This window comes from Mrakia frigida, assembly GCF_051309035.1.
Source record: "Mrakia frigida strain ATCC 22029 unplaced genomic scaffold BDY24scaffold_28, whole genome shotgun sequence".
In the NCBI taxonomy this organism is placed as follows: domain Eukaryota; kingdom Fungi; phylum Basidiomycota; class Tremellomycetes; order Cystofilobasidiales; family Mrakiaceae; genus Mrakia; species Mrakia frigida.
The window spans coordinates 50,252-71,611 of NW_027481253.1; the positions used below are offsets into that span (position 1 = coordinate 50,252).

Below are 21,360 nucleotides of genomic sequence, written 5' to 3' on the forward strand. Positions count from 1 at the left end.
TCGTCGGTCGTAGAGAGAGAGCGAGAGTGAGAGTGAGAGCTGATACATCAAAAGACGGGAGGGAGCAGGACGGACGACTAAAAGATGAAACAGTGTTGAGGGGAAAGAGGAGGCAGGTGAGGGTAAGGTAGTGAAGAAAATATGAGAGCAGGGAATCGTGTATAGTGGGTCGAGGAGTCGGGACCGAGAGATGGGAGAGAAAGGGTGACGAGAACGAGAGCGGAAAGAGAGAAAAGAGAGAAGGAGAAGAAATCGCTGAAACCCAAAATAAAAAAGGGAACGAGAAGAGACCCAAAGAGAGAAAGGGAGAGAGAAAGATGCAAACGAAAGGCGCGTAAGGAAAAGAAGAAAGAGAGAAGAAACGAGACGCGTCAAGGCGTGAGATCGGTGGCCGAGGAGGTTCCGTTCTCGAGGGAGGACGAGGGCTTGAACCGAGGAAGGACGTACTCCCGAAGGAGCTTGACGAGGTCTCCAGAGCGGAGAGGTTTGCTCAGGTAGTCCTGCCAAAAGGAAAGAAGGAGAGGGAGGGAAGCGGTCAGCCGGCGACGACGAGGAACGACGAAGAAGAGAAAGAGAGAGAGAGAGAGAGAGCGCGGGAACGAACCTGCATTCCCGACGAGAGGGAGAGAAGACGAGCTGATTGCTGACAGTCTGCTGAGAGACCGACGACTGAGAGGAAGAGGATGGGAAGGGTGGGTGAGCAAGGGTTTCGAGGGAGAAGAAGGAGGAGGCAACGAAGAGGTAGAGGTGAACGCACTGGGCACCCGGTCGACGACTCCTCTCTTCGATTCGAGAAGACGGATCCTAGCTGCTGCTGAAGGTCCATCTCGAAGAGGCATGTCTGTGAGGGAGAAGAATAAGGCTGAAGGTCAGATCTCACTCGGAGGCAACGAACGGAGGGAGAGAAGATGCTCGAGACGCACGAGAGTCGAAGAGCAGAAGCGAAAAGAAGTCGCTCGGGTGAGCGTCCCATTCCTCGACGGCTTCCTCTCCGTTCGTAGTAGCGTGAACCTGAAGACTGAGTCTCTCGAGGGTCTTGATGAGGAGTTTTGAAGCGACGGGGTTGTCTGCAAGAACGAGACGGAAAGCGGAAGGTGTCAGCGACCGACGACGCGTTCTACGGAACGACTTGGGCAAAGAAACGAGCGAGAAGAGAGGCTCACCTTCTGCGATGAGGATCTTGGCTGAGAGGAAGAGCGTCTTCTCGTCGTCGGTGAAACGATCAATCGTCCGAATCGGAGCTGGTGCCGAAGAAGGGAGACCGCTGTCCTTCGAGTCCTCTCCAGAACCTCCAGACTTGAGGTCGATGAGAAGCTGAACGAGCCGTCGTCTACGGCGGAAAAAGAAAGGAGGAGAAAAAGAAGGATCAGCTCAGCTCGGCCGTCGATATGGAATACAGTGGGAAGATTGGCTGACCTGCGAATCGGATGGTTCGAACGGAAGACGTCGCGTTTGGAGGAGTCGACGAGGGCGTTCTTGATAGTTTCGAGGGTAGGGACGAAAAGGTGGACAATCTTGGGTGGGTTGGGAAGCCTCTGGGTCATAGATCGAATCTTCTGGAGATCGTCGTCCGCCTGGAAGTCCAAAAGGACGAAGCGAGGCGAGAAGACTCCCGAGGAAGCGAGAGCGACCTGAGCTGCCTCAACCGAGCCCACATCGACGATAACGCAGCCTTGGAGAATTGAGGAAGCGAAAGAGATCGTCGCAGGGGAGGAGGAGACAATGAGGATCCACGGTGGTCGAGGGGTCAGGAGCTGTTGGCGGAGCGACGCAGCTTCCTCGTTCATCTGATGAAATTTGAACAGAACTGTATCAGCTGTCGCTCTCGTTTCTGGCTGGATCGGAAGCAGGGAGGAGTTAACTCGCCTTGATAGACTCCGGAGTCGCAGAAGCTTGAACGGGAATCGAAAAGTGGAACGTCGAGCCTTGACCGACGACCGAATCCAATCCGATGACGCCCTTCAGCAGCATCACGAGTTGGAGACAGATGCTGAGGCCCATTCCTGATCCTCCGAATTTTCTGGTTATCGATCCGTCGACCTGGGAGAAAGGGAGGAAGAGGAGAGCTCTCTCTTCCGAGGAGAGACCGATTCCGGTGTCCTCGATCTCGAAGAGGAGAGCAATCTCTCCCTTGTGGCACTCGACCGTTCCAGAAGTGTCGAGGGAGCAGCGAGCCGTAACGTATCCCGACGCCGTGAACTTCAAGCTGTTCCCTAGGATGTTCATTCTGGGGGAAGAAGACGGACGAGCAAGTTAGCTTTTTGGTGTTCGACGAAGAGAACCCAACGCTCTCTCTTCGACTTGATCGAGAGGAGGGGAGGGTTGATTCGGTTGAGGCTCACATGATTTGACGAAGACGAGAAGGATCCGAAGAGACCAGGAGTGGGACGTCGGGCGAGACGTCGTAGGAGAGCTGCGACGCGGAACGCTTTGTTAGCATCGACGCGGAATGGACTCACTCCTCTTGGAACAGCAACTCACCTGAAGTCCCTTCTTGGCAGCCTGGACCATAAGAAGCTCGCAGCAGTCGGCGAGGATTTCTTCTGGGTTGAACGCAATCACCTCCAGTTTTACTGCTCCAGCTTCGAGTTTCGAGTAATCCAGAAGCGAGTCGATGATCTCCAGCAGTAACTCGCAACTCTGTTGAGCCGTAGAGACAAACTCCCGTTGTTCTTGGTTCTGGGAAAGAAAAGGAGGAACGATGAGCAAGGAAGCGGAGAGAGAGAAAGAAACGAGCTCACGAGGTCCGTTTCGCTGAGAAGACCAAGAAGGCCGTAGAAAGAAGAGAACGGAGTCCTGAGCTCGTGGGACATCGAGGCAAGGAAGTTGGATTTTATCTGCGTAGAAGAGGGGGTCAGCAAAAGAAGAAGAAGGTGTTCTGCTCGACTCAAGTCTCACCTTCGTGGCCTTGAGCGCCTCCTCCCGAGATCTACGAGCTTCTTCGAGAGCCTTCTTCTGCTGGTCGATCATCCGGATGTTGGCTTGAGTGGCTCGTTGAAGTTTTCGGAAGAGGCGAGCGTTCGTGATCGAGATCGAAGATTGTTGAGCGAGGAGAGTGAGGACAGCGACGTTGGAGGGAGAAAACGCGTTGGTTCGTCCAGACGTAAGGTAGATCGCACCGAGTACGAGTCCTTTGGCGATCTGAAAGTCGGAAGAAGTCAGCAAGCTGTAAAGACTTGATGAGAGTTCCACAGAGAGCGCACAATGGGGAGGCACACGACGCTCTTCGGGTTGTTGGCAGCGACGGGATCCGCAGACGGCGAGAATCGTGGGTCGTGCATGGCACTGGAAGAGAATCGAAGGAGGTTAGCGTTTGAAGATGGGAAGACGAAGGTCATCAGAGCTTCAGAGCGTACTTCGAAAGAAGAACCGTCTCCTTGGAGCTAAGGACGTGTTGAACGATGGATTTGAAGAGATCGCTCGAGAAGTCCGTGACCGATACAGGATTTCTGTAGGAAACGAAGATGATAACCTTTGATTAGAAAACTTGACGACGTAGCTGAAGGTTGAAGACCTTACTCGTAGACGACGCAAGAGCCAGGTAGAGTCAACGACGTCGCCACGACCATCTCTCCCTCGTCGGATCGAACGATGACTTGAGCAGCATCTGCCCCGGCGTTCTCGATGACGATCTCCGTGAGAGATTCCTTCGATGTGGCAAGAGGGGAAGGAAGAATATGAGCTCTTCAACGGCTCCGAGGAAAGGGAAACAGCCGGGCAGTGAGACGAAAGAAGAGAACGGAACGCACCAGAGTAGCAGGCAGCATGACGTCCCCAGAGATCAACTGTGAGGAGCGAATGATGGCTAGAAAGATCAAGTTCAGAGTCAGATAGGCTTGTCATCCCCGAGATTTGAGAGAAAGCTCACCGGTAAGGTCGTCGACGGTGAGTTGCTCGAAAACGACAGGGCCGTTAGACGTGTCGTTCGAGTCAGACGAGATCAACGTCGGGCGCGAGGTAGACACGCTGGCCATGATAGTTCGATCAGTTTGTACTCCCACCTAGAAGAGGAGTGAAAGGAAGAGCAAGGAGGAAGGGAGGAGCATGAGCCGACGCGTTTCTTCATCTTCGTTCGATCGAGATTTTCGTTCTACGCACCTCGACCATATGCGAACCAAGACGAGGATCCGAAGACACTCCTCCAATCTTCTCGGTGAGGTAGTTTGCGACCCCGAAGGCTCCCCATTCTACGTGAAGACCAAGAAGAGGAATCTTCAGCGTGGGCGAGAGAGAGAGAGGGCAAAAAAGGATCGGAACGATACGAACGAGACTGTTTCGTGATCCCACGCGCTTGCAGTTCTCGGCCTATGACCTCGACACCACATCGTACAAAGTTCGAACCAGACTGTAGAGAAGGAAGAGAAAATAAGCTCGAGATTTCGAGGAGACGGAGAGGGAGGCTTCGCAGAGACTCACGAGGAACTGGAAGACGAGAAAACGAAAAGAGACGAACCGGTCAGCCTGGTTTCACGAAAAGATCTCCCAAGACAGAAAGGAAAGAAAGCTCACGAGAATCCACCCCTCGTCGCATATCCAATCCCCGTCTTGAGCGTGCGAAAGAGCGAGGTCGTAGAGTTTGAACGCTAAAGCGGTCTCGCCGTCGAGAGAAGCGAGTTCTGTGGAAAGAAATCGTTTCAGTTTCGTCTTCGATGAGCTGAAGAAGACGAGACTTACCAGCGTCGACGAGAGTCGTCCACTGCTTGAAGTTGATCGAGCCAGTCTCGAGCCAGCGGGAGAGGAAAGCCTGATTGAGAGAGATCTGTTCTCTGTACTTGGTGGCGGTTCCTGGAGGTCGTCCTTCTCTCAGGCAGCGAAGGAGAGCGAGAGAGTGGTCTGCGGAGGGAGAGGCGGAGGAGGGAGAGAGGGACCGACGTCAGCTTCGAACGGGGAGAAGACGGCGAAGAACGTACAGTAGACACCGAGTCGAGCGTGATAGTGGTTGGGGTTCCAGAATTTGGTCTTCCAGGTGTCGAATCCTAAATCGGCAGCGGCCTCGTACCAGCCCAGCGAGAAGAGAGCAACGATCTTGAAGGAGTCGAACCAGTCTGGAGAAGAACGCAGAAGGTCAAGACGCGTTCGTGAAGAAGAGAACGGGAGGTGTACGCACGTCGTGGAACTGGAGGGAGATCCGAAGGACAGTCTCGAGAGTCGGTGAAGTCTTCGTCGTCCAGAACGGTCTCCGGAGATGTATTTACGGTCTTTCCAGCGAGAGCTTTGATGCATCCTCCCGTCCCTTGAACCATGTAGACTGAAAGAGAAGAGAGACGGTGTGAGTGAAAAGAGACGAAGAAGGCAAGACGAAAGAAACGCTCACCCGTTCCAGTTCCCGACGCCCAATCAACCACGTCCTCCAGGACTTCCTCACAGAAGAGAAGGGTATCCGAAAGGTGAAGGTTGGCGGTGAGCTTAGCAGAAAGATGGTGAAGGAGACCGAACGAGGAGTACTGGCGATCTCCCGCGGCGAGAGAGAACTGCGAAAGCAAGCCAGATGATCAGAACAGACGAGAACAGAGACGAAGAGTTGCGTGAAGATGGAGAAAGAGGGGGGGAAGGAAGGGAAGAGGAGGGGAGACGGCAGCGAAAGAAAGGAGAAACCTTCGTCGACGTCTCAAACCGTTCCAGGTTCGCCCGTAGGTTTCTCCCGTCGAAGGGAGCGGTGCAAGCACCATAGAGCATGTTCACTCTTCCCTTTTCGGTGTTGTTCGAATGAAGATCCGCAAGTTTGACAGCGACGTCCGAGACTAAAGCGAAGCGAGAAGTCAGGACCCCAGACGAGACAAGACGGGGACGAAGGGTAAAGGCTCGAGCTCACGTTGAATCGCTAGCCCGAAGTCGTCATGCTCCTCCGAGGCCGTGGAAGCAAACCAGACGAAACCGAGCGAGGAGGAAGGGTTCATTCCGTCCCGAAGAGCGAGGTCGACGAGCTGGAAGGATGGGAGAGGAGACGCGTCGTCAGAATATTTTGTTCGAGTTCGTGTAGCATTTTAGAGAAGGCCTCTCACCTTCAATCCAATCATATCGTGCAACCCATCTCCAGTAGCCCAGTAGGCGGCCGTAGATGCTTCGGAAAGGATCGAACCGGCCAGAACGTTGAGGGGATCCGTTGTTGCAGGCGAGTCGACTAGACTGGCGATTCCTCTCTTCAACACCTCGGTGCGAAGTTGAACGTAGCTGAAAGTAAGGAAGAAAGACGATGGTCAGCCTGAGAAAGGATACGAACGAAGCGAGACGAGCGGGGACCGAACAGGGCATCCGATTCCTTCTTCGACACGTCCGCCTTGATTTCGACACCGAGCACCTGGAGACGACGATTTGGTCAGCTTCGAGAGTAGCTTGGAGATACAAGGAAAACAGTAGGCTGAGAAGGAACAGATGGGGGCTTACCTCGAGGCCTTTGAGGAGGAGATCGAGCTGGCCCGAAGGGTTTGAATCCGTCCATTTATTCCTCGAATCGGCTCGATAGATCGCAGCTCGTTCCATTGGAAGGTGATACTGTTGAAGAAGGTCTTCCATGGCTGACTCGCTCGTCTTGACGTCTCCCTTCCAAGTCAACAGCCTGCAGACGGGACGACGAAGGGGTGGTCAGTTTGGTTCGCTTCGAGAAGAAGAACGCAGGAGTCTTTACGAAGGCGAAGTCTCAAACTCACTCAGCGACACAGAGACGAAGCTCGAAGGCCTGGACGAGCTATTGAAACGAGAGAGACGAGAGAGCGGGTCAGCGAAGTCGAGTGCGTCGTCGAGGAATGAGATCGATGAGGGAAGGTGAAGAAATCGGCGTCGAAAAGCTCACGTCTTCTTCCCAGGATTCAGCCATGAGCTGTTTGCAGGCCTCGAAGTAGCGAAGTGCCATCTGTGGAGAAAGAAAGTGGCAAAAGGATGATAAAACGGGTCAGCAACGGAGCGAGAGGAGGGAAGGAAGGAGGAACCGTACCTCATGGGCTCCTTGCTCTAACGCGTTTTCACCCGCTTGACGTAGAATCCGTTGGTACTTGGTGTTCTTCTGGGTAAGGAGGAGAGGGATGCACTTCCGAACATGCTCGGCGACCTGGTAGAAGTCGGGGTTCTCTTCGGAGAGTAGGACGTCGACGATCTGAGAGAAAGAGACGCGGACGCGTCAGAGAAGGCCACTGGTCGAGAGTCGAAACGACTCACCTTGAGAGCCATTCCCTGTATCTCTTCGGCGGGAAGACGTTCCCCGAGGTTGAAGGCCGCTTGGCGGTATCGGTCGTGGGTGAAAGCACACATCTTCGAGACGAGAGCAGACAGAAACGATGAGCTTGAGCTCACATCTCCGAAGAAAGAGCTCGAAGAGGATGAGGTAAAGGTGATGAACTCACATCTCGACCTCTATTGATAATCCAACCTTCAGCCAAGGCAGTTTGAAGGCCGTTCATACTTCCTCTTGAAAGTCGCATCTGTTGTTCGTCCTCCGAATCGTCCCCCGAAGTCTCCTCCGAGTCGAGAAGAGCGATGATATCTCGGATACGAAAGACTCCTCCGAAGAGAGCTGCCCAGAGAAGGAAGCGTTGGACGTCGTAGGAAAGGTCGTTGAGGTGAGAGACGAGCTGAAGGAACAAAAAAAAAGGAAGGAGAGGAACGAGGAGATCAGCTCTGGTCTCGAGTCTCGAGACCTTCGCTCTGGAACCCACGAATTCAACATCTCCTTCGTCCGTACTAGCGGCAACCTCAGGGAAGAAGTCGTTCTCGATGGAGGTCAAGTTGTAACGCCAGACGTTGTCGGCCCAGTCGAAGTAGAGGTTGTTGTGTCTCTTGAGAGCGAGAAGAAGGTTTCGAGTCGAGAAAGGGTTTCCTCGGGTGTACCTGCAGACGCGACCAGAGTGAGCTCGAAGAGATGCCATCCTTCTCCAAAGATACAGAGGCTCACCGATAGATGACGTTGACGAAGGGCATTATGTCCTGGAAACCGAAGAGAGGCTTCAGTGTCGTCGAGAGAAGGAGGACGAGGTGAAGAACTGACCTGAGCGGGCTGATGGATTGCAGCGGAGACGAGATCAGCGGTGGCCTCGACATCCAGAGGTTCGAGATTGATATAAGTCGCTCGAGCTCCCGTTCCGAAAATATCTTGTACCCGGGTGACGAAAGTTCTGTGACGGAAGAACGGTGAAGGGTTCAGCCTAAGCTGAGAAAAAGGGAGGTCGACGCGACGACCGAGAGACGAGAACTCACTCGCTCTCCGGACGAAGAGTCGTGATGATGAGCATTCGTACTTTGGCAGCTGCAAGAGATCGAATGAGAGCGAGGGAGGGTTCATCGGCCCAGTGGAGGTCATCGAACCACTGCAGAGGGGAAGAACGGTCAACGGAAAGCAGGGGGTGAGCAACGGGGTGGACCTATCGACGCACCATCGTGAGCATCTTGATCTGTGAGTCAAAAGAAAGAAAAGGAGGTGAGCATCAGCGGAAGAAAAGAAAGATAGCAAGGAGGATGTGTAGACGAACCTGAGCGAGCGTGGCGATGCAGTCTATGATCAAGTTGTGAAACCTTGCAGTCGACGCCTGGGTCGGAAGATTCTCGATGTTGGGGAGTTTCGTAAGTCCAAACATCCTCATGAGCTCTTTGATCTCGGGGATGGAATGGTAGAGAAGTTGAACGTTGTTGAGTTGAGGTCCGAGACGGGCTTTGAGAGTGGTGAAGAAGGAGGCAACGTCGGATTGAAACTCGGTGAGCAGCTGTCGGAAGACGAAAGAGAGGCAGGTGAGGATCGCTGAATAGGGAGAGGTTTCGGTTGCTGGAAAAAGAGAGGTTAAGAGAAGAAAGGCGATCAGCTTCGAGCGTCTGTTTTCGACGCGACTTCTGTCTTCGAACTCACCATCAAACTTCGCGAGTCCATAGAACCCCGCCGCTCTTACGACTGTCTGGCATTCCAAGACCAGAGAGCTCTGTTCAAATCGAGAAGGGGCCGTCGAGTCAGTGAAGTGCTCACACCTCGTCTTTTCATCGACCTTCGAACTCACCTTCCCAACGCCTCCCGCTCCCGAAATCACGATAGCTCGAGCCGAAGCTAGTCTTTCCTTCGCATTCCCATGGGTTCTAATCCTCCCACCGCTGCCAGAACTACCTCCAACTTTCCCACCTCCGCTGCTCGTGATGGACCGCTCCTCAGCTATGTCGTCTCCTCGTGAGAGCCTCGAGAGGGGGAAGGAGAGGAGAGAGGCAGCTGGAGCCCTTCCACCGTTCTCGTTCGAGGGAGAGTTGGAGGGACGAGAGGAGCCTATCGAAGAGATGGAGTCGGCAGCTGTCGGTTGGTTGAAGGGAGTGCCGGTCATGGATCCAGACTGGGTCTGACCTCCGTTGGACGAGTTGGGAAGGATGGAACGACGTCCGCCGGAGTAGTGAAGGGAATGAGTGGTGGAGACCCTCTTGAGTACGGCTTTGATGATCTCGAGTTCGCTCGTTCGTCCGAACTGGGAGGGGAAGAAGAGGAGGCAGGGTAAGGGTCGGACGCGAAGAAAAGAAGGTGAAAAAGAGGACGAACGAGGGTGTTAGGGAGAGTGAATTCGCTAAACTTATCATGCTCTGCGATGGTGAAGAACGGAACGAGCTAGATTGAGGGAGAAGACGAAGAAGAATCAGTGAAGGGAACTCAAAACAAGAAGACGGAGACAGTTTTAGCTCACCTCCGACGACGTTCCAGCTCCGTTCAGCCTCCCATCGTTCCATCCCTCGGTCAACTTGAACTGACAGTGTACGAGATCTGCCTTGAGCCCTACCGGACTCCTGTAACGGTTGTCGGGATCCTTTTCGAGGAGCTTGGAGATTATCGCCGAAACGACTCGAGGAACGTCGGGTCGAAGCTCATGGACCTTTGGAGGTGGGAGAGTGACGATGGCTTGGAAGACGTCGACGGCGGTTCCTGAGAAGGGTACTGAGCCGGTGAGGATCGTGAAGAGAGTGACACCCAGGGCGTAGAGGTCTGAAAAAGGCGATGAATGATGAAGAGCGTCAGGACGCGTTCTTCAACAGCTTCTCTCAGCAGCTGATACGGGGATATTTACCGGTTCTATGATCCGAAGAATACTGAACTCTCCCAGTCTGTTCGGGAGCGAGGTAAGAGAGAGCGTCCGTGACTCGTTTCCGTTCCAGTTCGCCCAACGACTCTGCTTCGACGACGAGGTTTGACGGTCCTCCTAGGCCTTCGAGCGAGACCGATCTGTTTCCGAAGTGAGCCCAACGTACGATCCCAGATGACGAGTTCCCTTGGAGATTTGAAAGGAAAGGAGAGGGAGAGAGTTCAGTCTTCCCGCCAGTTCGTCGCGTCGCTCCTGAGCTCGATAGTCCGTGTAAAAAAGAAAATGTAGAAAAACTTACAATGAAAAGCATTTGGTCGGATTTCCCTATGTGTGATGTTGTGCGTATGAAGGATTTCGATGCAATGCGCGGCCTGAACCGCGAACCTGAGGACGTAAGGGAGGGACGAAGATCAGCTCCAGGATCAGCTTCACGAAGAAACCTGCAAGAGACTCACTCTAAGAACGAAGCGATATCTATCTCCGTATGGCTCTCATCTACCTCCTCGGCCTCCTCCTCTCTCACTCGTCCTTCCATATCTAAATCCCCGTTCTCGTCCTTCTCCTCGATCTCGTCGACGACCATCTCACTCGGTCTCGAGGGAGCAGGACTTCGATCCACCTCCCTGGGTATCATAGCCATCTCCTCCTTAGACATGGCGATGTCCTCTCCGTGCGATGTCGGATCGAGAGAGCAGAGGAAGATGGATTGGTCGGAGGAGGGGAAGAAAGTCGAGAGGAGGTTTCGTCCTGGGTGTTTGAGGATGAGGACGACGGCATCTCCTTGACCGGGTGGTATCACGAAGCTAAGGACAATAAATCGTACATCAGCTCAAACCCAGATCGAAGGTCGAACGTACTGTTCCTCGAAAGAAAAACGAGCACGTCGTCCAAGACCTCGATTTGGCCCGGCCCACCTCCCTCCCTCCCCCTCAACCCAACAAGAGAGACGTAGAACTTACTAGTCGACTATCCGCATCGTCTTTCCTGAAGCTTCCAGATTGTTCCCCAAACAAGAAAGGATGTGGGTTTCCCTTTCAACGACAACGGCGCCCAAGCTCCCGTTCTTCGCGATCTTTGCTAGGACATGGCTGCCGTCTTCGAGACTCGTTCCTGTAGAGCGTACCAAGCAGATGAAGGGCCTCACAAAGTCAGTTTTACTGTAAAGTCCAGCAAGAGAGTAGAAAGCTGGGACGGTTGAGGAAGAAGGGAGGGAAGGAAGGGCGAGGTGAGCTTTGGCAAAACGACTGACCTACTGCCAGAACCGTTCTGTTTGACGAGCACCAACAAAATTTCAGGGATCAGCTGGAGATCCTCAAAAAGCTCAAGCTGATGAAAGTGAACTTACGAGCTTCCAGTCTCGTTCCAAAGGTAAGGGGCGGAAAAGCTAAAGCGAGGAACCGAAAGAACCATCTGGGTGGGATCCTCTTCGCTCGGTCGATAGAAGAGGTTAGGCATATGAATCTCCCTTCCTAGCTTCCGTCTGTTGGTTGCTGGCCAGACCATCTTGTTGGCCGAGCGCGTGGAGAAGGAGGAGGTGTTGGTTGTGGAGGAAGGAAGGAAAGGAGGAGGGAAGGTTGGAGGAGAGAAAGGAGGAGGTTGAGCTTCGAGTTGGAACGGTACTTCCGATCACGACTGGCCGGGTCTTGGTATATTTGGGAGGATGAGGGGGGAGGAAGAGCGAGCAACGGGTGCGAAGAGGTAGGAGAGGGCTCTTACGTCTTCAGGGAAGAAGGAAGCGTGTTGACGTTGAAGGAAAAGAGGAGAGAGTAGGATCGACCAGAAGGGGGCCAATGTTTCGAACGCCTCGTCGGAGTTTCCTTGCCGGTCTCAGCAGCATTTTTGCCTTTTCGCTAAAACCAGTGAATCGAGGAGAGTATACCCTCGAGCATTCTCCTGCTGAAGAAATTCTCTCCAGATTCGAAGAGAGAGGGAAAGCTGAGGCCTGGGCGCAAGAAGGATCAAGCCTGAAATCGCTGGAATTCCACGTTGTGAGGCTGACGGAAAGGGGAAGCAGGAAAAGAGGGCAAATCTTCCTTTCTCAGTGTCTATGAATTCGAGACTCGAGACTTAAGAAGGTCTTTGACTTAATCCGGTGCCGTTGTCGTGAAATTCTGCGCAGAGTCACGAGCCTGAAGGTTGCGTCCCTGTCGCGTCGCAACTTGTTTGGTCGCCGCAACGTCTCGTACTTTCGAGGATCCACTCACCCATGAGGAGGTGGATAAGTACATAAGATCACATAGCCTACATTTAAGGCTCGTTCACCTCTCAGCACACTATCCATTCGCCCCAGCGTTCTCCTTCTACTCTTCCTCCTCGGGCTCGTTCGTCCCTCTCCCTCTTCCACCTCTTCTTTTCTTTCTTCTTCTTCCTCTTCTCCTCCTGGATCATGATCACACTGGTCACCAGCAGGTCTCTCGGTCTCCAACGCGTCCCGTCGTCGTTTTTCTTCATCTCCTTTCGTCTCCTCGCACTCTCTGTCCGATATCCCTCGCAGCTCGTCCTTCGCCTTCTTCCAAGCCGCACAAGTGAGAGTGTCCTTTCTCGTCCGTAAAAGACCAAGGCAAAGGAAGTCGAGTCAGCAGCCGACCACGTCGAGACGAAGACCAGGGAAGCCGCGACAGAGGAGGGAAGGCGAGATGAGAAGAAATGACGGAGTGGTCGAAGAGTGGATTATACTAGATTGAAATCTCAAGAAGGAGAAGACTTACCCCGAGGAAGGCTGGGAGGGAAGAACGGGAGGTGCGGTTTGTATCGAAGGGGTCGAAGGTGAGAAGCAGAGGCCAGAGGGCGACGTCGGTGTCGATCAAATTGAGACAAAAAATCTCGACATCGGAGCAGCATGCTCAGCAGAGGCAACTAAAAGGTTCCCATGGACTTGTTGCCTCAATAACCTTCACAAGTGAGCGGGCTCAGAGGAGGCTGAACGATCGAGACAAACCGACAGCCCTCGACGCGTCGAACCCATCTCCTTTCCTCCCTCCCGCTCATCCTCGAGCTCGAGATTCAAAAAAAGGTTCCCCATCTTATCCACTCTCCTTCTCATTCTTGTCACTATCTGACTGCTACTCAATATTGTACGTCCTCCTTCCTTCCTTCCGAGTCGACCTCTCCTTCGTCTCCGCTCGCTTTATGTCTCGAACTCCTGAGCCTTCCCGCTCGTGATGAGACCGACGCTGTGAGCACGAAAAAGACGAAAATAGGTTCGAGAGTCAGTGAACTCGAAGTAGGTGAAGGAGAGATGGGTGAAACAAGGGAGGGAGGGGGAAGCTCAACTCACATGAGTCCGAACCTGAACGAACGAAACCAAAGCGAAGGTCGATGATCAGCGCTCTCTCTCTCGATATACTCAAGTAGGAACAGGAACGAAGGACTACTCACAGTCCTAAAACACTCCCGAAAATCTCCACCACCAAGATCTTCACGAACAACGTCGGGTCGGCCGCGTCCGAGAGGGCAGCGGTCGCTCCAGTGATTCCAACGGACACTCCACAGAACAGGTTGCAGAGACCGACGGTGAGACCTGCCCAGAAGATGGAGAAGCCTGTGGTGAACGATCAAAAAGGAACCGAGTTGTGTGAGCTTTGAGTTGAAGAGAGGAAGCGAGGAGGACGGGCAAGGAAGGAGGGAGGGATGGAGGAGGTGGAAGCTCACCAGTGTAGTAGTTTGAAGACGAGAACTGCATCTCAGGACCTGATCCTCGGATCTTAGCGGAGAAGACGATGGCCATGATGACTCCCTGTGAGATCGAACGATATGGAGTGAGTTCATGCAAGGGATAGAAGAGAAGAAGGGAGGAAACGAACGTAGATGGCGACGACCTCGCAGAAGATGATGCTGTAAAGGAAGGGAAAGCTCAACTCGAGGCTTTGGCGGACGAAGGGAGATAGAGTGCGAGCTTACGAGATCAAGTTCTTAGTCTGAATCCTAGGCATCCTGACTCCTCCTCCCAAGATGGACGATCCAGTGAGGAAGATACCCCTGGGTGGATCGAGAGAGCAAGAAGGGAACGGAACGTGGTCAGTCGAAGCTCTCCCCTTTCTCTCCAGCTTGGAACGAGGCGATGCTATACTGTTGAAGCGACCAGTAGGGACTCACCAAGCAGCTCCGAGAACTGAGAGACCGATGCAGAGTCCGATACCAGAGAGAGCCCAGAAGAAGGGAGAGGACTCTTCGAGGAAACGACCGATGTTGAACTCTGAAGACCAGACGAAGAGGAGAGCGTCAGGATTTGGAGGCAAAGTACGACGAAGTATAGAGAGAGGTACTAACCTTCTCCTTGACCTGTAGAGATAAAGCGAAAGAAGGAAGGAAGAGGAGGGGAAGGGAAAGTTCAGTTGAGCTGCGTCAGAGGAGGGCTCGAGAGAGAGGTCGAAGCGAGCTCGCTCGTTTGATGCCCTTGAAATGCCCTGGGACAACCAAAGTGGAGCAGGGAGACCAGCATACACCGCTCTAGGCTCTGTCCTACACCAAACCTCCCAAAAAGGTGCCTAAGGGGTGTAGATTGGCCGTCGAAGGTCGCATCGGTCTCCTCCACCTCTCTCCTTCGTCTTCCTTCGATTCAGCTCGAGCTTCTCGTTCAAACTCACCTGACAGAACGAGATATAGTCCGATTACTGAAGCTGTTGATAGACTCGCTACCGATCCATATCCGAGGACTCCCATGTGTGGATTTTGGGTGAAAGTTGAGAAGAAAGGAAGGGGAGTAGATGGACGTTAATGGAAACCCTTACCGTTTTCGAGATGGCCTTTCCTTTTGGAGTTCGAGTCGAGGTGGTCGAGGTCTCGCTCCCAACAACCATCCTCCCCTTCTCCTTCTCCCTTTCTCTTCCCTTAAAATGGCCAACCTTGGAGGTACATCGCAGCTCCTTTCCTTCCATAGCTCTCAAACATAGAAGAGAACGGATGCTGACCTTCTTCCCTCGTCTCGTTGTCCTCAGTTCCCGTCAAGCTTTTGCAGGAGTCGCTCGGACATGTCATCACCGTAGAGCTCAAGACAGGTCAGACTTACCGAGGAAAGCTCGCAGATGGTAAGTAAAACAGTCTACTCTACATCTGGGAGCAACTTTCAAGTGCTAGGATGGGATACATGGAGAGGAAGAGGTCTCGGAGGGAGGGAAGGGAAGGAGGAGAGAGAGACGAGGTCGACAAGGTCGACAGAGCAAGTCGAGTGCTTCCCTGCCTCCTCGTTGTTTTCTCGGTCGATGGAGCTGGCAGGGATCAGGAGGAGCAGCTGAAGGATCTATGCTCTGGTCTTGAACGATCCTCTGGCTCTGGCGATGGAAGCACGAGCTTGATGTTCACCTTCCATCACCTCCTTCCCTCCCTCCTCCTCCACCCTTCTCTCCCTTTCCCACTCTCTCCTCGACCTCGTCAGTCCCTCCCTTCACCTCAAGCATTCTCGCTGACCTCACTCCTTCCTCCCCATCCTCTTTTTCTTCTCCCACAGCTGAGGATTCCCTCAACATCGCTCTTCGAGAGGTCACCGTGACCGCACGCGACGGTCGAGTCTCCCAGCTCGACCAGGTCTACATCCGAGGTTCCATGGTTCGATTCTTTGTGGTGCCAGATATGCTCGCCAACGCCCCTATGTGAGTAACAGAGTCGGGACTTCGGAGGCGGCGGAGAGTTGGGAGGATCGGCGTGAGAGCGAGGGGAAGGGAAGGAGGGAGGAGTGAGGTCGAACGAGGAGAGTAGAGCAGGGCGGGTGTGGTACATGTTGGGCCCGGGAGAGCTTCAAGGACTTCAGGAATGGTCTGCTCGAGGGGCAATGATCTCGAGGGAGCCGACTGAAGGACGAAGTGTTGGACTTTCCTCTGGATCGAACGAAGCTGACCGTCAACCCTCCTTCCTTCCCTCTTCCTTTCCTTCCCCTCAGGTTCAAGCGAGTTGGACCCAACGGTTAGTCCTACTTTGAGGTCCTCAATTATCATACTCTCTTTGTACTGACTCGCTTCTCTCTTTCCCTCACAGCCATGAAGGGACGAGGTATCGGAACAGCGAGAGGACGAGCTACCATCCTGCGAGGTTCGTCCCTTCTTCCTACCATTCCTCCTCTCTGCGAGCTCCCAAGCTGACTCTCATCTCTCTATCCTTTCCCTTCACTTCACAGCCAACGGTTCGTCCCCTTCCCTCCTCTCGTCTTCTCAACCTTTTTCTCGTTCGAAACCGTTCGCTGACCTCAATCTCTCCCTCTTCCGTTGCTTTCTTCAGCTCGAAGGGGACGTGGCGAGTCGGCTGGTGCGCGAGGAGCTCCTCCTCAGCGTTCGCAGGGAGTCAGGCGTTAAGCTGTCGAGGATCCGAGGGGTTCTTGTCGTCGAGGTTCAAGTCGAGGAGAGTGAGGGAAGAGGAGGGGAGGAACGTCGTTTTCGTTTCGTTTCGTTGTACGGATAATCTAGAAGAAGGAAAATTGATGAATCAAACACGCTCATACGTCTCACTGCTTTCTCGTGCTTTCTGGAAAGAGAGAAGTCCTGCAGGAAGGGTCCAACGAAAGCAGATCGAAATCGAAAAACGGTGAGCTTTGGCTTTGGAAGGTAGGTGTTGGTTGAGATTTCGAGGAGGACGAGGATTGGAGAACAAGAGTTGAGGAAGCTAGGAATAGGGTAGCGAAGGATTGCTCTCAGCTTGGTTTGGAGCTGGAAATGGACGGGCTGGTGGGTTCGGACGAGAGAGGAGGGTCAACGAAGAAGGGGAGAGCGAGGAAAAGCGGGAAGGGAGGGAAGAAGCACAAGGAGATGAAAAAGGTGTCTGTGGCAGTAGTGTTAGAAGGAGATGAACTCGAGAGAGAGGTAGATGCCGAGGTGCTGACGAGGGAGCTTGTGAGAAGTGCTATTCGGTGGAGAGTGAAGTTCGGGAGGGGAGGCTCGGTAGTTTAGTCGATTGATTCACTCTTTCTCTTTTCCGTCTCTCGTTAGACTAGCTGTGATTGTTTCTAGAATACTCGCTAGATAAGATTCTATCCTCAGGAAGAGGTCTAAGATCGGACAAGCTACGGAAACAAGCTGAGAACGTCGAACGAGGCAGAGGGACGATCGCGACGCGAAGAAAGGAGGACCAAAAACTGAGAGTACAGAGCTGATGTGGATATAGATAGGCAAGAAAACATGTAGTTCGACGACGAGATGGATGCGAAGATGAAGATGACCCAAAAGAACGACCCAAAAGGATGACAAGAGACGAAAGAAAGAAAAAATGACTAGATCCCGGCGTTCCTCGAGTTGCTGTTCGAGTCGTTGAAAGACGAAGAGAAGTGGCCAGCTCTTGTCCGACGGCGAACAGACCGTTTGACCTTCCACTCGATCAAACCGTAGATCAATGCATCGGCGAGTCCTGACGAAGGCGAAGGGAAGAAAGACGGGTCGTCAGTTCGACGCGCTGTTCGTGGCGAAAGGGAGAGATGGAAGACGTACCTTGACTGAAAACAAACCACCGACTGATAGCCGACAGAGCAGGTATTGGAGTGTCGGAGGTAAAGTCGTAGATGATCCGAATGAGGGAGACCGAGAACAGAACGACGTACTTCAGAGGAGGGAAGAGCGAAGAGCGAAGCGGATCAGTCAAGAAGTTCGAAGCATCGAGAAGACTGTTTGCTCGAGAGCGACACTCACTGCTAAGGGAAAGGACAGCATCAGAAGAGACGCCTTCCTGTTCATGAAACGGGCCATGCTCTCTTGATTTGCTCCGTCGCTCCCGCTCCCCGTTCCTTCCCCACTCCCGTACTCTCTCGGCTCCCACGTCCTCTCTCCAGAACCGTGATCCTTCGTCGGAGGCTGCGTCATCTCCAAGATCTTCTCCAAAGACCACTGCATATTCTCGTCGTCTTCGTCCTCCAGGGGCTGATCCGTCGCTCGGTCGTTCTGCTCCGTCTCCTTCGTCAGACGAGAGGAGCCCGTCCCTTCCGAGGAGCGTCGATTCGAGGAGTAGGTGTTTGATTTGGAGGAGTGGACCTCGGGATGGGAAGGGTCTGGATGAGTGGTGGAGGGATCGCCCTTGAGGAGGGAGAGTTCGATGGGTTCGGTGTGGGTCGTGGAGGAGGGTTGGGTGAAGGAAGAGAGGGTGAAGGAGTCGGCGTGCGAGGAGCTGCGGTGTGTAGTGGGTGGAGAGGAGGACGAGAGGCTGCTGGGGAAGTTGAAGGGAGAGAGGGAGGAGGAGAGGGGAGTGAAGAAGGGCGTGGTTGCTGGAGACGAAGGCGGGAATTGGAAGGTCGAAGGAACCGTTGTGGAAGGAGCGAGGGTGTGCTCTGATGTTGGAGCTGGGGAGTGGGACCGAGGGTGGATAGGAGTCGAGATGCCGAGTTGGTTGAAATGGCTGTCGACGAACGAGACTCGACTTCCTCTCCTCGCTCCCGAATGAGCGACCGTCGGCTCGTCCTCGACGCGATCACCCCAACCGTCGTGAGATAGGTCTGGCATCGGAGTGTCGGAGTTCCGACGAGGCGAGAGGTCCATCGGGTCCAGTCGAGGACTCCCGGGAAGAGCAAAAGAGGATTGGCGTTTGAGGGAAGGTTGTTTTGGAGGAGGTGGCAGAGGTGGTTTGAGAAGGCTGAGATTCGGCGTTGGATTTCCTCCCAATCCCTTCGACCCCGCTCCTTCACCAGCACCACCAAACACTCCACCTCCCCCTTTCTTCAGACCCCAAGTCCACCCTGAAGGAATCGGAGTCGTCGAAGGTCCATCCAACCCTGCTCCTTCGAAGGTCGGGAGTTCCAAACGTTCCCATTGGGGAATCCCCGACTCGTCCACGTCCGAACTTCCTCCAGGATGAGATCCGAGCTTCCTCATGTCCTTGGGACCTCCATTCACCTCCTCCATGTCCATCCCTCCTGCTGAGGACTTCCGACGAGGAGCACTGGCGGTTGAAGCGGTGGCCTCGTCTCCCTCCGATATTCGACTCGACTGTCCGACCGTTCCAACGCTGTGACTCCTATCCGGTAATCCAATGCTGCCTCGAACGGACTTGACGGCTGCGAGGGTGTGCCTGCGAAGTTTGCTGCCCGTCGAATCGAGACCAGTGGATCCAGCGCTGGTTGAACGACCTCGTCCTTGGAGAGAAGTGGACGACCGGATCTTGTCTGGCCGACGAAGGAAGATGAAGAGGCGGAAGTAGAGGACGGTGATGGTTGTAAAGACGACTCCTCGAGGGATGAATTGGTAGATGACGCCGCTGTGTGGAAGGAAAACGAGCAAAGGACGCGACCGGAGTCAGTCCTCGAGTCGACAGGGAGGAAGCGAGAGAGCGAAGAAACTCAAAGTTTCACTTACAAGAGTCCCGGCTCGTAGAAGCATAGCCCAGCGTTGTACGCCCACGATTCCTGAACTGCCCACGCAACAGCACTCATAACGAAGGAAAGGATCCAAACGAGAGGGAGCGACCATCTCCAGCGTCTCTCGACGAGAGCCGTCCAGCTGGAAAGAGGATAGATGAGGATGAGATAGGTAGCTACGGCGAGAGCGAGGGTGTTGAAGTGTTCTGAAAGAGGAAGAGGGAGGGAGGAAGCAGATGAGCGACGGCGCCAAACGAGAGAAGGACTAGATTGGACGGGGGACGAACGAGCCCACAAAGTCGCAGCGAGAAGAAAGCCAGTAGCGTCGCAGAAAGACGATCCTGTTGCTGGAGGGTTTCCTGAGAGGGTTCCGATGGTGGGAATGATTCCGATGATACTATAGAGGAAGGGCAAGAGGAAGAGAGAAGTCAGCATGCATCATTCCGGACGCGTTTGATCGTTCATTTAATTCGTCCTCTCAACTCGCCAAGGTAAGGTCAAAGCTTTTAGTAGATGAACTCCTTGCGATGAGGTCAGAGGATAATTCCGAGTCAGACAACCCATCCGGTCAAGACCTCCCTCAGTCGAGGGAGGCGAGGATTTCTCGTTGTTCGAGGGGGAGGGAGGAACGAGGTGACGTCCCTCTCCCTCTCCCTCTCGACGAGTTCCTCCTGATCGTCCCTCACCCTAGCCATCTACGAGAATGGCAACAAAGAAAGAAAGGTGAACTCACCCTAGTACCAAATCTCCGAAAACCAAGAAGAGAACCAACCTCGAGCGAATGGTCGAGCCCTTGTCGACGTTGTACTCCTTGTGTAAAATCGCAATCATGACGGCTCCTGCTCCCAGGATCGTTAAACCAAGGATCGAGCAATCCACAATGTTGGTAACGGTTCCGAGGGAGCTGGTAAAGCCTCCAGGTCCGGAGAAGTCTGATGCAAAGCGAAAGGGAAGGAGTCAGTCGAACGATCGAGGAAACGGATGGAGCGGTTTGGGAGGAGCTGAAGCTCGGAGGAGAGGCCAGGCTGCCCTCGCACGGCAAGTTTGCAGCCTAGTGATAGTGTAGCCAACGAAAGGAGCATTTTCGAGTCTCGGTTCTTCATATCCAGCTCTGCTCTCATCAGCTGTCGAGGGCTAGCGAACTTTGAGCCCTTCCTTCGTCCCTTTTGAGCTCGACTTCCTCCCCTCCTCGGTTCGAACCCGAACTGCCTCTGCTTCCACTAGGGCTGAAGAATGAAACTCACCATCTATTGAGACTTCAGACGAGTTCATTTCCGAAGCCGGTAACGGCACCACCGACTTCCAGGGCGAAGAAGGCGAGGGCGAGGAAGAAAGGAAGGGAGGACGGCGAGCGGCTTCGAAGTCGGGCTCGAGGGAAAGAACCGATGCTTGATGTGGGAAACGAGGTTGATCTCGAAGGGTGGAGGGCTGGAAGAGGGGAGGGGAGGGAGAGGAAAAGAGAGAAAAGGGAGGGGTTCGGTTCGGTTGTCGCTGTTGAAGGGGAGATCAAAGTTGAACGAAAACAAGCAAGGAAGGAATGGAGGAGAGCACGTCGGGGAAAGGTTTCCTGCCCCGCCCCTTCAGTTTGTCCCAGATTAAAAAGGCGGAGAACGGATCCAGAGACTCACTTCTCCATCTACAGCAGAAAGAACAAAGGCAGGAGCTAGCGAAGGAGAAAAACTTCTTTGGTGCGGCAAAGGAAGGAGGGGAGAGGAGGAGCAGACCTCCGAGATCGTCGAGCAGATCGAACCTTTTCTTCTTCTCCAGTGCATCAAGCCGTCCTTGCGTTCAACCCAAATTCAACCTTCTTCTCGGGAGGAAAGCCGGTCGTGAAGAACGAGTCAGAGTTATACAGAAAGAAAGGCCTGGGGGAGTCTGGCTTCCAAGGTTCGCCGTCGTCCTCCTCCCTCCGAGACCACTGCCTCTCGATAGAAGTCAGGACTGTTGATCAACTCTGCGTGAGCCCAGACACTTGACTTCAGTCTCAGATCGATGCAATCAAGGTGAGAGAACAAACAGAGGACCCGAGGCGAGGGCAAGGAAGAAGGTCGACCCTTGCGACGACGA

General features: G+C 53.8%; 4 protein-coding genes across 4 annotated transcripts; 1 reads left to right on the forward strand and 3 right to left on the reverse strand.

Annotated features, from left to right (window-relative positions):
- Positions 1-371: 371 nt before the first annotated feature.
- BDY24DRAFT_371574 (uncharacterized protein) lies at positions 372-11,534 on the reverse strand (the record flags this gene model as incomplete). Its single annotated transcript, XM_076638164.1, has 45 exons — positions 372-500; positions 605-669; positions 758-841; positions 924-1,067; positions 1,164-1,330; positions 1,417-1,787; positions 2,041-2,227; positions 2,343-2,413; positions 2,482-2,679; positions 2,742-2,837; positions 2,899-3,166; positions 3,204-3,285; positions 3,750-3,785; positions 3,869-4,001; positions 4,099-4,187; positions 4,267-4,345; positions 4,417-4,422; positions 4,510-4,616; positions 4,675-4,833; positions 4,911-5,045; positions 5,108-5,248; positions 5,315-5,471; positions 5,866-5,924; positions 6,003-6,171; positions 6,385-6,556; positions 6,648-6,685; positions 6,791-6,850; positions 6,932-7,090; positions 7,153-7,245; positions 7,338-7,565; positions 7,650-7,769; positions 7,886-8,105; positions 8,188-8,297; positions 8,364-8,381; positions 8,460-8,749; positions 8,831-8,900; positions 8,976-9,425; positions 9,497-9,562; positions 9,639-9,934; positions 10,017-10,217; positions 10,330-10,415; positions 10,487-10,834; positions 10,991-11,141; positions 11,281-11,297; positions 11,377-11,534. The coding sequence occupies 45 exons, from the start codon at positions 11,532-11,534 to the stop codon at positions 372-374; spliced, it is 6,483 nt and encodes a 2,160-aa protein (XP_076494190.1).
- Positions 11,535-13,158: 1,624 nt separating this feature from the next.
- On the reverse strand, positions 13,159-14,693 carry VMA16 (H(+)-transporting V0 sector ATPase subunit c''; the record flags this gene model as incomplete). Its single annotated transcript, XM_076643698.1, has 9 exons — positions 13,159-13,204; positions 13,309-13,320; positions 13,410-13,572; positions 13,683-13,767; positions 13,835-13,865; positions 13,932-14,009; positions 14,127-14,226; positions 14,301-14,312; positions 14,618-14,693. The coding sequence occupies 9 exons, from the start codon at positions 14,691-14,693 to the stop codon at positions 13,159-13,161; spliced, it is 603 nt and encodes a 200-aa protein (XP_076494191.1).
- A 134-nt stretch (positions 14,694-14,827) lies between these two features.
- BDY24DRAFT_397455 (uncharacterized protein) lies at positions 14,828-16,467 on the forward strand. Its single transcript, XM_076641565.1, has 7 exons — positions 14,828-14,882; positions 14,969-15,058; positions 15,478-15,619; positions 15,907-15,929; positions 16,002-16,055; positions 16,141-16,146; positions 16,242-16,467. Exons 1-7 carry the CDS (start codon positions 14,867-14,869, stop codon positions 16,313-16,315), a joined length of 405 nt encoding a protein of 134 aa, XP_076494192.1. The 5' UTR covers positions 14,828-14,866; the 3' UTR covers positions 16,316-16,467.
- Positions 16,468-16,970: 503 nt separating this feature from the next.
- On the reverse strand, positions 16,971-20,811 carry BDY24DRAFT_397460 (G-protein coupled receptor). Its single transcript, XM_076641566.1, has 7 exons — positions 20,538-20,811; positions 20,027-20,225; positions 19,581-19,690; positions 19,292-19,499; positions 17,639-19,193; positions 17,441-17,549; positions 16,971-17,360 (listed from the first exon to the last, which is right to left on the reverse strand). The coding sequence occupies exons 1-7, from the start codon at positions 20,563-20,565 to the stop codon at positions 17,227-17,229; spliced, it is 2,343 nt and encodes a 780-aa protein (XP_076494193.1). The 5' UTR covers positions 20,566-20,811; the 3' UTR covers positions 16,971-17,226.
- Positions 20,812-21,360: the final 549 nt, after the last annotated feature.

Excerpts from the sequence above, each read along its gene's own strand:
- BDY24DRAFT_397455 (XM_076641565.1), top strand. Across the intron at positions 15,620-15,906 it reads ATGCTCGCCAACGCCCCTAT|GTTCAAGCGAGTTGGACCCA; the intron begins GTGAGTAACAGA and ends CCTTCCCCTCAG. Across the intron at positions 15,930-16,001 it reads CAAGCGAGTTGGACCCAACG|CCATGAAGGGACGAGGTATC; the intron begins GTTAGTCCTACT and ends TTTCCCTCACAG.
- BDY24DRAFT_397460 (XM_076641566.1), bottom strand. The coding sequence starts at position 20,565 with ATGAACTCGTCTGAAGTCTCAATAGATG. Across the intron at positions 19,194-19,291 it reads TTCTACGAGCCGGGACTCTT|CGGCGTCATCTACCAATTCA; the intron begins GTAAGTGAAACT and ends CCTTCCACACAG. Across the intron at positions 17,550-17,638 it reads TGCTGTCCTTTCCCTTAGCA|TACGTCGTTCTGTTCTCGGT; the intron begins GTGAGTGTCGCT and ends CCTCCTCTGAAG.